Source organism: Caretta caretta, chromosome 3, assembly GCF_965140235.1.
Source record: "Caretta caretta isolate rCarCar2 chromosome 3, rCarCar1.hap1, whole genome shotgun sequence".
In the NCBI taxonomy this organism is placed as follows: Eukaryota; Metazoa; Chordata; order Testudines; family Cheloniidae; genus Caretta; species Caretta caretta.
The window spans coordinates 107,186,643-107,203,052 of NC_134208.1; the positions used below are offsets into that span (position 1 = coordinate 107,186,643).

Genomic DNA, 16,410 nt, shown 5'->3' on the forward strand with positions numbered 1-16,410 from the left:
GAAATAGGTCCATATAGCCTGGCTAAAATACTTTTGGAAAAGGGTTTTGTAGACAGAGTCAGCAAAGGTGACAACTCTAGCCCCCACATTCTGAGAGGGACAGCACTTCTAGGGGTTCCACTTTCAGCACCTGTTGATCTGATTACTGGATGATACACTCGAAACTCCTTCCTTGGCCTCTCTGTTCGCCACTGCCCGCACCCTCTACTAGAGACACCCTCTACTGGAGACACCCTCTACCAGCTGGGCCCAACTGAAATTCAGGCACATTCAGTGGGGTCATCAGAGCCCATGGGGAAATATCATTGGCAGGCATTGATGGAGATTGGTGCTTTAGGACTGGTAGCATGTTCTGGCCCCATGACTGAGGAATTAGCCATGCACTAAGAAAAGGTGGCAATCTGGCAGTTCTGGAGGCTGCATTCCTGAATCTATAGTACAGTCACACCAAAGTTTCTCTCACACTGCCCTGTCACTGTCTCACAACTCAGACCTGTAGAGCCAATTATAGTGGTGAAATGGTATTCAGGGATGATTTGGGCCCATCTTTTATCTAACGACAGACAGACAAATGAGCAGACAGATTAGATAGATAAGTACGTATTCCTTTTCTCGTTCATGTCGCTCCTCTGCTTCTTTCATCATTTCCTGTGATTGCTCCAACTTGGCATCCACCAGTTTCTGTTGAAGTTCTCTGTGCTTAAATATTTTATCAAGTTGCTGCAAGAAAACAAACTCTGCTGTGTTGAAATTGCAGATGTAGTGAAAAAACAGACCTGCATGCTCACACATGTATGGCTGCCTACTAGAACAAGCATAAAGGCCAAAATATTGCAAATGGATAGAGCCCTGCAAATCCATGGATATCTACTTTATAACTGCGGATGCGGTTGTATTGCTTACCATCTTTACAGATCACCTATTGAATGCAGATCCAATTTTTGTACTGAGAAGGGCTCTACAAATGGAAACCCCAAACATTCCCAGCCTATTGCAGTTATTAGAAAATGATAGGTCTTGTCATAAGAACAAATTGTACCAGAATTTACTCTAGAAGTGAAACCAAGTTTGTATTCATTTAGATTTATAATAACAAAAAAGTCCTGGGGACCTTTTCCAATACTGTGCATTAGAATGTACAATATCCACATATAAACTCATTAGTAGAATCAAAAAGATTAATCATATTTCAAATGCTTGCTCATTAGATCATGAACATGCATAACACAGTTTATTGGTGCTGTTAACTGGTCAAGATTTTGACAGATGGAGCATATTAGAATCAAACATCAAAGTCAATTGATCCTATAAAGTGAAAACAGAGATTTTAGGCCCCAACCCTGCAAACAGCTCAATGTGGGTGCAGGGGTTCATCGGGACAGAGCTCTAAACAGGATCGGGCCCTTTGGGCTTCAGTCTACAAGGTGCTGAGCATTCTTGCCTGACATAACAAAGCACTTGAGGACATGCTTAAATTTAAGCATAGGAGCTGTCTTGCTGAGGCAATTGGACTACACACACATGTAAAGTTCAGCATGTGCTTCAGTACTTTACTGGATCAGGCCAGAGTGCTCAGCACTTTGTGAGGTTGAGCCCTTATTGACTATTGTTTCCTCCTGGTAATTACATGTGTTCCAGCTCAACCACATAACATTGGTTTGATGCAGAAATTAGTGGGTGAAATATACAGGAGGTCAGACTAGATAATCTCATGGTGCTTCTGGTCTTTGAATCGATGACTCTATAGCAGGCTTTCCCAAAAGAAATATTAGCAATAGCAATGGCTCTTGCTGTGTTGAGTAAATCATTAGAGCTGGCTGGGAATTTTCCAGTGTAACTTTTTTGTGTGGGGGAAAATGCTGATTTATGAAACCAAAACTGTCCACAGGAAAGGGTTGCTTTCAACCAATTGCTCAATTTGAAAAAATTTTGAGAAAAAACTTTTGAAATGGTCAAAACATCCTGTTTTGACATTTTCTAATAGAAAAATTTTGTTTTATGGTTTGAAATGACTTTACGTTTCAAAATTTTAGCTAATTTATTCTAAAAAAAGCTTAAGAATAAAAAGTCTAAATCAGAACAAAACATTTTGAAATTATGAATTGACATAATCCAAAAAATGTTTCAGATTGTTAGTTCATGAACATTTTTAAAATTTTGATATTTTGTTCTGATTTGGGTTGGGAAAAAATCTGAATTCTTAATCTCTTATGAGATGGGTCTATAAATCATGCCACATTTAGATAAAATTTCTTTTTATTTTGATAGAAACCATTAAAATGCATTTATAGTTCATTCAGGGGATGGTCTCATGTGTGATACGATAAGATTTTAAAATAATTAGATGGATGTGCTCAGTCCAAAGTGGGTCAGCCTCTGAGACTGGAAGTACACAGTACTTATGTCACTTTTCCTTCTGTTTTTAGTGCATATATTTGGACTGAGAACCACAATGAACATACTAATTAACAATAAAAAGTCCCACAAAGTCATGAGTTGAGATATTTACTAAAGATGGGAAAAAAATCAGCATAGTTTGAAAATATAGGAGTTTTGTTGAAATTTTCTCAATAGTTCTGAGATTTACTGAAGGGATAATATGCTATCTGTATATTTTTTTACTGCGGGTCTGCACACTAGAGTCTGTTCAGATGCCGAGCATCCCTGGTTTACATTTTTTATTAATCTGCAGCTGCCAGAGAAAGGTTGAAACACTAACTTGCTTCTGATGAGGTCTGGATTAAACTGCAATGTGTTATTAAATCTTGACAATGTTATCCATGTTGCATTTCACGGAAAAGCCTCGTGAAGAACAAAAATGATTGCAGATTAAGAGGATGGGGTGGTGTCAATAAATCTAATCCTCATGAACTTCAAAACCTGCCTTTCCCTACCTCAAGGAGGCTGCATGCCTTAGTAGTCTCACCTCCTCTCTGAGTTCATACTGATCAATGATGCTTTTCAGTTTCTCGGCCAGTTCTGTGTTCTCCTGGCATAGTTTCATGTTCCTTTCACTTTGCTGCTCAATCTGAGTCTGGATATCACTCAGTGTGCCCTGGAAATGATTAGTGATCTCTTTTCTCTTCTCGTCTTCCTCCCGGGCCCGTTGAAGAGTTTCCTCCTGTTAAAAATGTGGAGAATGTGATAATTTAAATGGGTAACACAACAGCCAGCTTTAAAAAAAAGAAAAGACTTGGACTCATCTGAAGGTTATAATGTCTCTTTAGAGCTCTGTCTTTCTTTTTTAAACCCAGGTAATGAGTGTGACTATAAATACATAGACTGGATTAGGCAGTAGCCTTGAAAGAAAGGAGGAAAACAAGGACTTGCATTTATACAGATTGAGTTAAAGGGAACTCTCAAACCAGAGCAGCTTGGGTATGAGAATGTTTATACAAAATATAAATGTAACGATTCCCAATATTTCAGCATTACCTTTGCTATGAAGGAAGATATCTGGTCAAAAATGTTGCATCCAAACTGTTTTCTGATGGAAACTTGGGTTTTTGACAAAATGACCATGTTTGTTGGAAGGTGTTTGCTTTCTGTGGAAAGTTTCGGCTTTTAGTTGAAACCCCCCCAAACCGAAAAGTTTTGGCCACGAACAAAAATGTTTGGTCTTCATTCAGCACCAATAGAGGGGTTTCTCTCTCATAACCCAGTCTCTTCTGCTTCATCGAGCAGTAAATCAGACAACTATACCGGGCTGTGTGTTGTACAGATACAGAAGTTTATTTGCCAACACAGAGCCAAATAATGGGAGTGTTGCCGGAGTAAGGATGGCCGGATTTGTTCCACACTTATCAGTGAAACTCTATTTAGGATGTTTTTATGTATAAGTGAAAGTATCAGACGTCTGGATTCAGTGTTCTAGCATTGGGATGACCCAGTTTTTTATTTCTTAGTTATTTGCTTCTAAGGGTGTGTAATCCTGTTGTAACATTATTGGTAGCCACACCTAACATGTTACAACACATTAAGAAACCAACCTACAAATTGCATAGTGGCTTACTTTACAATCCCATAGCATAGTTCAGCTAGCATATTTATTTATATGAAATCCCTGATTACACTGGACAAGGATAATTTATTATAACCATGTGTGAACACAGCTGTAGCTGACTAGCACACTCTAATTTATATTATAGATGTTCCTCAAAGGCATAGATTTATCTCCTATTCTAGAAAAAAAACGAGCGCGCAGTGGGTGTGTAACATTCTACACTTTCTACAAGGAACACATCTTAAAGATCTGATGAAGAACAACTACTGCTTCTATTGGAGGTCACTTTTCCTTGTGGTGGACTGGACATGGATGGAGATCACAGAGTCATGCAGTTTTCTGGAGGAGAGAAATTTGGGATAGCATTATTGTTTGTATTACAGTAGTAGTAGTGCCTAGGGGCCACAGCTGAGATTGGGGCCCCATTGAACTAAGCGCTATATGTACACACAAACACACAAAGAAGAGCTTCCAACCAAAATAGACAAGACAAAGAGTGGGAGGAAAGCAATATTATAATCTCCATTTTACAGGTGGACAACTGAGCCATAGAGAGAGAAAGTGATCTATCCAGCTCACTCAGGAAGCCTTTGGTAATGCTGGGAATTGAATACGTGTCTTTTAGACTCCTAGCACAGGGCCTAATCCTTAAGTCGAGCCTCCATAGATATTTCATTCTTTTAGAAGAGCAAAGTGCATTAATAAAATATCATTATCATTATTCTGAGCTCAGAAAGTAATAAATATATCCAAATGAATATAAAGCAAAACATTTCCATGTCTTGGAGATGAGCTACAATGAACCATTTTGTAGCAAGGTGACATAAAATAGCCAGAAAGTAGCAATTGTGCAAATGTTAAAACATACACAGTGATAACACTTTGGGTCTCATTTATTATTCACCTTGGAAGGAAGAATAATTACCTGAAGCACAACAAAAGAATTGCTGGTTAAGGTTTGTTAGAGTCATCATGCATTTTTGGTGTGGGGTGCATTGTTCAATTTGATCTCCTTCTCTCCCCCAAACAAAAGGCCAGACGGTGGCTTTGAGCTACTGACTGCCTTGTGGGGTTTTGGAACACTCTACAAGCAGCTGTGCAGAACTGGGAGTCCATAGAGTAGCTGGTCCAATCAGAATTTCTCATATTATGATTTTAGGTATCAGATAATGGTCACCAGTTGAATTTCAAGTATTTTGAAACGAGGCTGCATCTAGCTGAAAGGAAAGCTGGTCTTATAGTTAAGACACTGAACTGGTCTCAGGAAAACTGCATTCAACTCCTGAGTGACACTGTACATTGGTTTTCCCATCTATAAAATGGGTATGATAATAATACTTCCTTTGCCTGTCTAGGTTGTAAACTCTTTCAGGCAGGGACTGTATCTTGCTATGTGTAAGTACAATAGCTAGCACAAAGGGGCTCTGATCTCAGAGGCCTCTAAACACTACTGTAGGAGGAATGCTGACTGACTTGTCAATAATTCCTTCCCAGAGTGTACCAGGAAGCAGTAGCTTTAGCTCCCTAGGAAAGGGAGTGGCATGTACTGCACCTACACTGGGCCAGTGGAGAGGCAATGGCTCTCTAGATCTAGCTTAGCAATGTTTCTTCTCTCTACACCAGTTGTGCTGCCCCCTGAGCACGGTCACACGGAAGGGGGAAGGCTGTTGCCCCCACATTGGGGCAGCCATCACCTGGCTCAAAGTAAACTTTCCCATTTGTGTTACTGTGTAATTGTTCACCTCAAGTACATCCAAAATCTCCAGTCATTCCTATCCATATTAATCTGTGAGCATTCCCTCTATTGCCTGTTGCTCTTGGTTTCTCAGGCTTGTTTCTGTACAGCAAGATCATTTAAGTTTTCTTCATAATTCTAAACGTTAAGAGTCAGATCTGCTCTTGCTTACAGCTGTTAAAGCTGGAGTAGCTCCACAAATCCAATGCTCTGGATTCACACTGCTGTCACAGAGCAGAATCTCTTCCTGTAGGATTTCCTTTCAGCATGTTCGAAGCATTCAGAACATGCAAATCATATTTCCTTCATTAATTAGTGAAATCTACACTCACTTCTCTAACAGTTGTAAATTATGGTTTGGAGTTTTAACACAAATAAATATGCTGCATCTCCTCTATGCTTACAGGTGGATGAGCTTCCAGAAACTAAAATTGATTCTTAAGATATCCCCTTGATCCAGTTCTACTCTCTCCTCCACCTCGCTCTCTTTTCTTAATTCCCATATTGGAGGTATATCCATACCTCATATGCCAATATGATACTGATATAGCCTTCCTATGTTTCACTGTTAAAAGTGCAATAATAAATTTAATAAAATCTCATAACATCTGAAAGAAGATACTGTTATGAAGTGGGTGAAAGCTTGTTATGTGTTGGGTTAAAATGCCATTGAGGGTGATAGGTGTCAACTCACCCTTCAGTTAACTTAACTATAAACATAAGCCTCACCTAAGACAACAGGAGTGTGTAAACCCCCTCAGGAGCTTTTGGGCTGCGTATTGTTTTGGGGAGGGCTGTGTGGGACTGTGAAAGAGCATTCAGATACTGCTGAGGTCACAAAGAAGAAGAGAGAGAGAGAGAGAGAGAGGCAGAGGAAAAATGGCAAGAAAAACCAAGCAGGAGCCTGTAAGCACAGTGGTGTGATGCTGGAGTGGGAAAAGCTAGAGAGTTTTTAGGTCTGGTGTTGGCCAAAGAGGTCTGGGGGGCTGGTAAGCTAAGGACCTGCTCCCTTTTGTTCTTGGGTCCTTCTGTGGTCAGGGACACAGGACTTTGTGCATTCCTTGTAAATAAACAAGGCTGCATCAAAGAAATACCTGGCTGCCACCAATTTCTCCTTCCACCTCAAACTCCCACATAGCCCTGAACTTTGACTAGCCACTTGGGTCAAAAAGGGGCAATGCTACCTTATGTGTAGGCATAATCATTTTAATGAGTGATATTTTATGAATAAAAGACCTCATAGAATTAAGATTATCCAGGATTGATTTTGATCTTGTAAATCAAGAATACTGTAATTCCACTGAAGTCATACCTGAGTGAAAGGAGTGCAAGTGAGATCAGTTTACTACTCCCTGATTAGGTTGATGATCCTGTGATTCTGAGGCAGTGCAGTCTGACTCACAAACTGCTTCGGTCATGCCCAGAATCAGAACTGGTGACTGGCTGGTGTTTACATAAGAGTCTTTCACTCTTAACTGTCCATGAGCAAGAAGCACAAGGGACATGAGATATTTATGTAATTAAACAGCCACCAGACTGTCAGCTAATTTTCAGAACAATAACACAACACAGAGAAATGTGTCACTGGGGGTATTAGCTGACTTCTGTAAAAGACAGTGGGATATACAGTATAACAATGAGAATAAATTCTGTTATTTTTAGGAACATGTATTTTGCTTTTCTTGAGGGAGAATTAAAAATCTGTTTTCTGCTGTCAAGTGTAGTTGCAGGGAAATCATTTGCATGGTTGGTTTGTAACTGCATAAAGATTTGAGGTTCCTGATATTAACCAAAAAAAGAACCAAGACAAACTTTCCTTTCTGTTGTGTATTTCTTGTTTGTAGTACAATTCTATATTGCATATTCTGCAGCACTTCAGTGCATGTCAGTGGGAATTCCACACACTGAACGAGTGTAGACTATACACATGATATTCACATGACATGATGTGCATATAATATGCCATGGCAAGTGAGAGGAGATTCATAATGTGGATAGGAGAGGTAAGTTTTACGCTTTGTAACTTAAGTGACACTATCAGCTGCTTTCTATAGTTTCTTTTCCCCATGATTTATAATATAAGCAGATTTGCCAGCCCCAAGTGTTCAAAAATTATGTGCCAGGCTCTCCTTCCCCTCCCCCCACCAATAATTAAATTGGGTTAAAACCATGGTTAAAATAATACACTTTGGATTCTTTTTATTTGCTTTCTGGTTTTTTAGCCTCTCTCTCTCTCTGAAACCCTAAGGGCTAGAAATGTAGCTTTAGTTTTTTTCCCCACGTAATCACATGACTCCAGAATGTGGGCCTTTTAAAAATCCACTAAATACTACAAGGATCATGTTAAATTTGTGAGAATTGGCAACTGACTTTCTTCATTATGAATTTCATTCTTATCCATTTTGGAGACACTGATATTTTTTCCCATAGGCTTATTTTATTTTGCTTGCTTGTAATGTCTGCACAAGGCTGGAGTAGGCTTAGTGCTTCTGTGTTTTACAGAAAGGTCTATAGCATCTTTATGTCCACACTACGAAATTAGGTCAATTTTATAGAAGTAGATTTTTAGAAATTGATTTTATACAGTCGATTGTGTATGTCCACACAAAGCGCATTAAGTTGGCGGAGTGCGTCCTCACTACCGTGGCTAGCATTGACCTATGGAGCGGTGCACTGTCTCTGCTGCCCATTGGAATTCTGGGTTAAGCTCCCAATGCCTGATGGGGCAAAAACATTGTCGCGAGTGGTTTTGGGTACATGTCGCCAGTGGCCCCTCCCTCCATGAAAGCAATGGCAGACAATTGTTTCATGCCTTTTTTCCACGCAGACGCCATACCACGGCAAGCGTGCAGCCCGCTCAGCTCAGCTCACCGACACCGCTGCTGTTGTGTCCTAGGTCCTGCTGGCAGCAGACGATGCACTAGGACTGCTAACCGTCGTCATCCACCGCTTCCGCTGCAACTCTGCTCTGCTGCTATTGTCTCAATAGCGAATTTCTCCATGTTGTCTGTCATGGGCTTCCGGGTAAGTGTGTTCTTCCTCGGGAAATGTGTGCGGTGCTAACCGTCATCCTCCACCGCTTCCGTGGCAACTCTGCTCTCTTGCTCTCATGAATCCACCTTGCAGGTGCTCTCATCATTCTCTGTAAATATCTATTCTCGTGGCATCTCTTGTCAGCCACCGCTTCCGCTGCAACTCTGTTCTCCTGCAGACGCCATACCACTGCAAGCTTTGAGCCCGCTTAGATCACCAGGGCAGTTATGAGCATTGTAAACACCTTGCGCATTATTCTGCAGTATGTGCAGAACCAGAACCTGCAAAAGCAGGCGAGGAGGCAATGGCAGCGCGATGATGAGAGTGATGAGGACATGGACACAGACTTCTCTCAAAGCACGGGCCCTGGTAATGCGGGCATCATGGTGCTAATGGGCCAGGCTCATGCCATGGCACACCAGTTCTGGGCCTGGGAAACAAGCATAGACTGGTGGGACCGCATAGTGTTGCAGGTCTGGGATGATTCCCAGTGGCTGCGAAACTTTAGCATGCGTATGGGCACTTTCATGGAACTTTGTGATTTGCTTTCCCCTGCTCTGAAGCGCAGGAATACAAAGATGAGAGCAGCCCTCACAGTTCACAAGCGAGTGGCGATAGCTCTGTGGAAGCTTGCAACGCCAAACAGCTACCGGTCAGTTGGGAATCAATTTGGAGTGGGCAAATATACTGTGGGGGCTGCTGTGATGCAAGTAGCCAACGCAATCAAAGATCTGCTGATATCAAGGGTAGTGACCCTGGGAAATGTGCAGGTCATAGTGGATGACTTTGCTGCAATGGGATTCCCTAACTGTGGTGGGGCTATAGACGGAACCCATATCCCTATCTTGGCATCTGAGCACCAAGCCAGCGAGTACATAAACTGCAAGGGGTACTTTTCAATGGTGCTGCAAGCACTGGTGGATCACAAGGGATGTTTCACTGACATCAACGTGGGATGGCCGGGAAAGGTACCTGAAAGGATCAGGAACGCTGGTCTGTTTGAACAGCTGCAGGAAGGGACTTACTTCTAAGACCAGAAAATAACTGATGGGGATGTTGAAATGCCTACAGTTATCCTTGGGGACTCAGCCTACCCCTTAATGCCATGGCTCATGAAGCCATACACAAGCACCCTGGACAGCAGTAAGGAGCTGTTCAACTATAGGCTGAGCAAGTGCAGAATGGTGGTAGAATGTGCATTTGGACATTTAAAAGCGTGCTGGTGCAGTTTACTGACTCGATTAGACCTCAGCGAAACCAATATTCCCATTGTTATTGCTGCTTGCTGTGTGCTCCACAATATCTATGAGAGTAAGGGGGAGATGTTTATGGCGGGGTGGGAGGTTGAGGCAAATTGCCTGGCCACTGATTATGCATAGCCAGACACCAGGGCGATTAGAAGAGCACAGCAGGGTGCACTGCACATCAGAAAAGCTCTGAAAACCAGTTTCATGACTGGCCAGGCTACAGTGTGACAGTTGTGTTTGTTTATCCTTGATGAAAACCCGCCCCTTGGTTCACTCTACTTCCCTGTAAGTCAACCACCCTCCCCCCCTTGATCACCACTTGCAGACGCAATAAAGTCATTGTTGCTTCACATTCATGAATTCTTTATTAATTCATCACACAAAATAGGGAGATAACTGCCAAGGTAGCCCAGAAAGGATAAGGGAGGACGGAAGCACCGGGTGGGATGGTGGATGAGGGGAGGAGGGAAGGACAAGCCCACACTGCACTTCAAAACTTATTGAATGCCAGCCTTCTATTGCTTGGGCAGTCCTCTGGGGTGGAGTGGTTGGGTGCTCGGAGGACCCCTCGCCACCCCACGTTCTTGGACGTCTGGGTGAGGAGGCTATGGAACTTGGGGAGGAGGGAGGGCAGTTACGGAGGGGCTCCAGCAGCAGTCTGTGCTCCTGCTGCCTTTCCTGCAGCTCCACCAGACACCGGAGCATATCAGTTTGATCCCCTAGTAGTCTCAGCATTGCATCCTGCCTCCTCTCATCGTGCTACCGCCATCTCTCATCTTGCTCCCGCCACCTCTCATCTCGCTCGTCCCTCCTGTCCTCGCGTTCATTTTCTGCTTTCCTGGACTCTGACATTGTTTGCCTCCATGCATTCTGCTGGGCTCTTTCAGTGTGGGAGGACTGCATGAGCTCAGAGAACATTTCATCATGAGTGCTTTTTTTATGCCTTCTTATCTGTGTTAGCCTCTGGGATGGAGATGATAGGGGGAGCGTTGAAATATTTGCAGCTGCAGGAGGAAAAAAAGGGAGAGTAGTATTTAAAAAGACATATTTTAGAGAACAATGGGTAGACTCTTTCACAGTGAACCAAGCTGTTAACATTATGTAGCTTTCGGTACATGGTCGCATTTTGCCTCTTATATTGAGGGCCTGCCGGTTTGGTGTGAGAGATCACACATGCAGGGCCGGGCAACAGAATTCGGCTTGCAGGCAGCCATGGTAAGTCACAGTCTTTCAGCTTCTTCAACCTTCATAACATGTGGGAATGGTTTCAGACAGCAGCACCCTCCTTTCCCATACCAAGCACCCATTGGGTTGGCCATTTAAAAGGAGGGGCTGTGGTTTTCAGGTTAACGTGGAGCACAAACCCAACTAAACCCCCCTCCCCACCCAATTCTCTGGGATGATCACTCTCCTGAGGATAACACAGAGAGATAAAGAAGGGATGTTGCTTGAATGCCAGCAAACACCAGGACCATACGCTGCCAGGCTCTGTGATGCAATGATTCCAGACTACATGCTACTGGCCTGGTGGTAAAGTGTCCTACCATGGAGGACGGAATAAGGCTGCCCTCCGCAGAAACCTTTTGCAAAGGCTTTGGGAGTATCTCCAGGAGAGCTTCATGGAGATGTCCCTGGAGGATTTCCACTCTGTCCCCAGACACGTTAACAGACTTTTCCAGTAGCTGTACTGGTCACGAATGCATCCCAAGTCTTCAGGGCAAATTAATCATTAAACATGCTTGCTTTTAAACCATGTATCATATTTACAAAGGTACACTCACCAGAGGTGCCTTCACCAGCTGCATGGTCCGGGAGCCCGTCTTGGGAGGGTTGGGAGGGTATTGGCTCCAGGGTTATAAACAGTTCCTGGCTGTCAGAGAGAACGGTTTCTCTGCTTGCTGCTGTGCGCTATCCTCCTCCTCCTCCTCCTCCTCATCTTCCTTGTCCCCAAAATCCTCATCCCTATTGCAGGAGACTCCCCCCTTGCAGGTGTCCACGGACATGGGTGGGGTAGTGGGAGGCCCTCCCCCCCCAGAATTGCATGCAGCTCATCATAGAAGTGTCATGTCTGGGACTCTGACCCGGAGTGGCCGTTTTCCTCTTTGGTTTTTTGGTAGGCTTGCCTGAGATCCTTAATTTTCATATGGCACTGCTGCGGGTCCCTGTTGTAGCCTCTGTCCATCATGCCCTTGGAGATTTTTGCAAATATTTTGGCATTTCATCTTTTGGAACGGAGTTCTGATAGCATGGATTCATCTCGCCATACAGCAATCAGATCCAGTACCTCCCGTTCAGTCCATGCTGGAGCTCTTTTGCGATTCTGGGACTGCATGGTCACCTGTGTTGATGAGTTCACCACGCTGGCCAAACAGGAAATGAAATTCAAAAGTTCCCGGGGCTTTTCCTGTATACCTGGCTAGTGCATCTGAGTTGAAAGTGCTGTCCAGAGCGGTCACAATGGAGCACTCTGGGATAGCTCCCGGAGGCCAATACCATCGAATTGCATCCACACTACCCCAAATTCGACCTGGCGCTGTCGATTTCAGCGCTAATCCCCTCGTTGGGGAGGAGTACAGAAATCAATTTTAAGAGCACTTTAAGTCGACAAAAATGGCTTCATCGTGTGGATGGGTGCAGGTTAAATTGATCTAATGCTGCCAAATTTGACCTAAACTCGTAGTGGAGACCAGGGCTAAGAAAGTAGTGGCCAAATTTTAAACTTCTATCCCCTTTAGGGGACAGACTTACACTCGGTTCTTGCTATGGGTGTAATTGTGTTTTGTGTGTTCACATGGCAAGTACTAAAGCCAATGGAAGCCAGACAGAATTTGGCTTTATAATAATAGCCAAAAGTTTGCCTGGCTGGTCACCCAGTTCCAAAGTAAAATGGTTTAAAAGGTGACAGATATTGGAGATAGTCTCACTAGGTTTAAGGGTAAAAGCCCCTATTAACTACTTATGCCCCATGCAAAAATAGGGAGCAAACTCTGTTACCCTGGTCATAGTGAGATCAAGAAGTATCTGACTACTGAGATGTCATTTATGATATTCAACAATGCAACCAGTTCCATATCTACTCTCACCATACTATTAGGTCTGCTCTACACACAAAGTTGCTCTGGTTTAACTAAAGGTGGGTTTTAAAAAAAATACTTAGGGTTTCCACTGGTTTAACTATGAGTGGACATACTTTAGTCACTTTAAAACTGCCTGATATTGGTTTAAGGTAAAATGATCAGAAGAGATTTTTTATGTAATAACAATAATAATATTTATTATTTATAGGTATTCACAAACAACTAGCAGGAAAATTAGCAACAGAGCCTTTTTAATAGAAAATAAGATATTTAAAGAAACATGGTTGTTGTAGATTTCACATCTAAGTGGCATATGTGAAAAATGGGAATTTTAGTAATATTTTTATGATTCCCGTGTGTCTGAGATTCCCTCCATGCTTTGCCTTGCTATGCACAGAGTATAAAGGGCCAAAATGTTACTGTTGGGGCAAAGTAAGAGACATGAAGTATTTGTGTAACTATACTGTCTCTGGTGGTATGGATAGGTCATGAAAGGACTGGCTGAAAAGCATATCAATTGAGAACCTGGAAAGACTGGGACATTGGCCAGGACATTCATAGCAATCAGCAACCAAGAGGAAGGAAATTTCCTCCCCACCTCTCAGAAGGAAGGCAGAGCAAAGGCACCAGCTGGAGGACAAAAGGAAAAGCTGGGTGAGAACTGGCCTCTGGAGAGAGACACTCAAACACCGGGAACTAAGGACAAAGGGATGGAGATGGAGAGAGAGCCTAGATGGCTGAAGGGAGCCCCGGCCTGGCATTGGCCAGGCTGAACTCTCTTAACCTTTGCCTCTCTGTGCTAACCTAAGGACTTTCAGATTCTGTATGCTAGGTGACTAATAAATTGTTAACTTGTTTGAAAAAGCTGCTTGGTGTCACTATAGATACTCACTGAGAACACTGAGCCCTGATGGGGCATAGACCAAGTCTCCCACAGGAGTCTGGTTTGGCTGGACTCACTGCAGGGAGCCATGGATTGCTGGTGCCTGAAGGCCTACTTTAGGAGTCCTGGAGGCATGGGTCTTCCCCTATGGAACTGTGTGGATCCTTGGGGACGAGCACACTAAAGGGGTCACTCCCAAGGGACTGGTTACAGGCTGGGGCATAGACCAGACCCTATGAATCCATGACAACCTAATACACCAAAGAAGTTACAGACACACTTTGAATCTGAGCCCATTGACACACATTAAAATTTCTCTCACACAGATACTGTAACTTCAGACAGTTTTTGCAGACTAGGTCAACATCTTTCTCATCCTCAAGGCAAATAAGACTGACTTTTTGGCTTGTTTCATCCTCAATGGTCATTTCAAAATATCCCAGCACCCAAATTATATCAAAATACCCAATAGCTCCTTGTGAGTCTCCTGCAGCAAATCACTAGTGCTTATTTTGTTATGGAGACACATATATAATATATAAAACATACTGAGTCTAAGGGTATCATAGAATCATAGAATATCAGGGTTGGAAGGGACCCCTGAAGGTCATCTAGTCCAACCCCCTGCTCGAAGCAGGACCAATTCCCAGTTAAATCATCCCAGCCAGGGCTTTGTCAAGCCTGACCTTAAAAACCTCTAAGGAAGGAGATTCTACCACCTCCCTAGGTAACGCATTCCAGTGTTTCACCACCCTCTTAGTGAAAAAGTTTTTCCTAATATCCAAACTTGAGACCATTACTCCTCGTTCTGTCATCTGCTACCATTGAGAACAGTCTAGAGCCATCCTCTTTGGAACCCCCTTTCAGGTAGTTGAAAGCAGCTATCAAATCCCCCCTCATTCTTCTCTTCTGCAGGCTAAACAATCCCAGCTCCCTCAGCCTCTCCTCATAAGTCATGTGTTCTAGACCCCTAATCATTTTTGTTGCCCTTCGCAGGACTCTCTCCAATTTATCCACATCCTTCTTGTAGTGTGGGGCCCAAAACTGGACACAGTACTCCAGATGAGGCCTCACCAATGTCGAATAGAGGGGAACGATCACGTCCCTCGATCTGCTCGCTATGCCCCTACTTATACGTCCCAAAATGCCATTGGCCTTCTTGGCAACAAGGGCACACTGCTGACTCATATCCAGCTTCTTGTCCACTGTCACCCCTAGGTCCTTTTCCGCAGAACTGCTGCCTAGCCATTCGGTCCCTAGTCTGTAGCGGTGCATTGGGTTCTTCTGTCCTAAGTGCAGGACCCTGCACTTATCCTTATTGAACCTCATCAGATTTCTTTTGGCCCAATCCTCCAATTTGTCTAGGTCCTTCTGTATCCTATCCCTCCCCTCCAGCATATCTACCACTCCTCCCAGTTTAGTATCATCGCAAATTTGCTGAGAGTGCAATCCACACCATCCTCCAGATCATTTATGAAGATATTGAACAAAACCGGCCCCAGGACCGACCCTTGGGGCACTCCACTTGATACCGGCTGCCAACTAGACATGGAGCCATTGATAACTACCCGTTGAGCCCGACAATCTAGCCAGCTTTCTACCCACCTTATAGTGCATTCATCCAGCCCATACTTCCTTAACTTGCTGTCAAGAATACTGTGGGAGACCGTGTCAAAAGCTTTGCTAAAGTCAAGAAACAATACATCCACTGCTTTCCCTTCATCCACAGAACCAGTAATCTCATCATAGAAGGCGATTAGATTAGTCAGGCATGACCTTCCCTTGGTGAATCCATGCTGGCTGTTCCTGATCACCTTCAATGTATGTCTACATTGCAATCAGAGCTGTGACTACAACACATGTAGAAATACCTGAGCTAGCTTTGATCTAGTTAGCTTGAATAACAATAGCCGTGATGCCATGGCAGAATGCGTAGAGAAATGCTAAACTGTATTATGCTGTTTAGTCACTAAGTGGCGCAATGTGTAATATACCTTATTGGAGCATATACCTCAATGGCTATACCTGTCAGTGCATTAAAGTGTGTCTTAAAGAGAACACATCTCTGTCATGGTGTGCACCACTCACAGCCAGACTGGTGAGTGGTAGTCTGGGGATTAACTCAAGGCTGATGCCTCCTGCCTGCGGTTTGTACACCGTCACTCTGTCTCTGCTGTCCGCCTGCAGCCCCCTCACAGCCTCAGGACCTGTAATATCCTCTTTGTGGCTTGGCCCTCCAGCTGTATCACAGCCCATGTTCACCCCTTCCAGGGGAGGGGTAGCTCCCCAATAGTCCTAGGCAGTCTTCCCACTCATTGCCTTGGTGCTACTTGCCCAATGGCTGGTAGGTGAACCTGGGCCCACCCTCTTCTCTGGGTTGCAGCCAGGGGCCCTCAGCTCAGCAGTTCAGGCCTCCTCTCTCGGGCATCACT

The 16,410-nt window shown here is 43.7% G+C and overlaps 1 protein-coding gene across 1 annotated transcript in view; it reads right to left on the minus strand.

Moving 5' to 3' along the window:
* Positions 1-16,410, minus strand: part of TXLNB (taxilin beta) — a 65,354-nt gene that overhangs the window by 19,975 nt on the left and 28,969 nt on the right. Inside the window, exons 5-6 of the mRNA XM_048844402.2 lie at positions 2,927-3,121; positions 601-720 (exon numbers count right to left, since the gene is read on the minus strand). Coding sequence (XP_048700359.2) covers positions 601-720; positions 2,927-3,121 — 315 coding nt within the window. The remainder of the gene's footprint in view (positions 1-600; positions 721-2,926; positions 3,122-16,410) is intronic.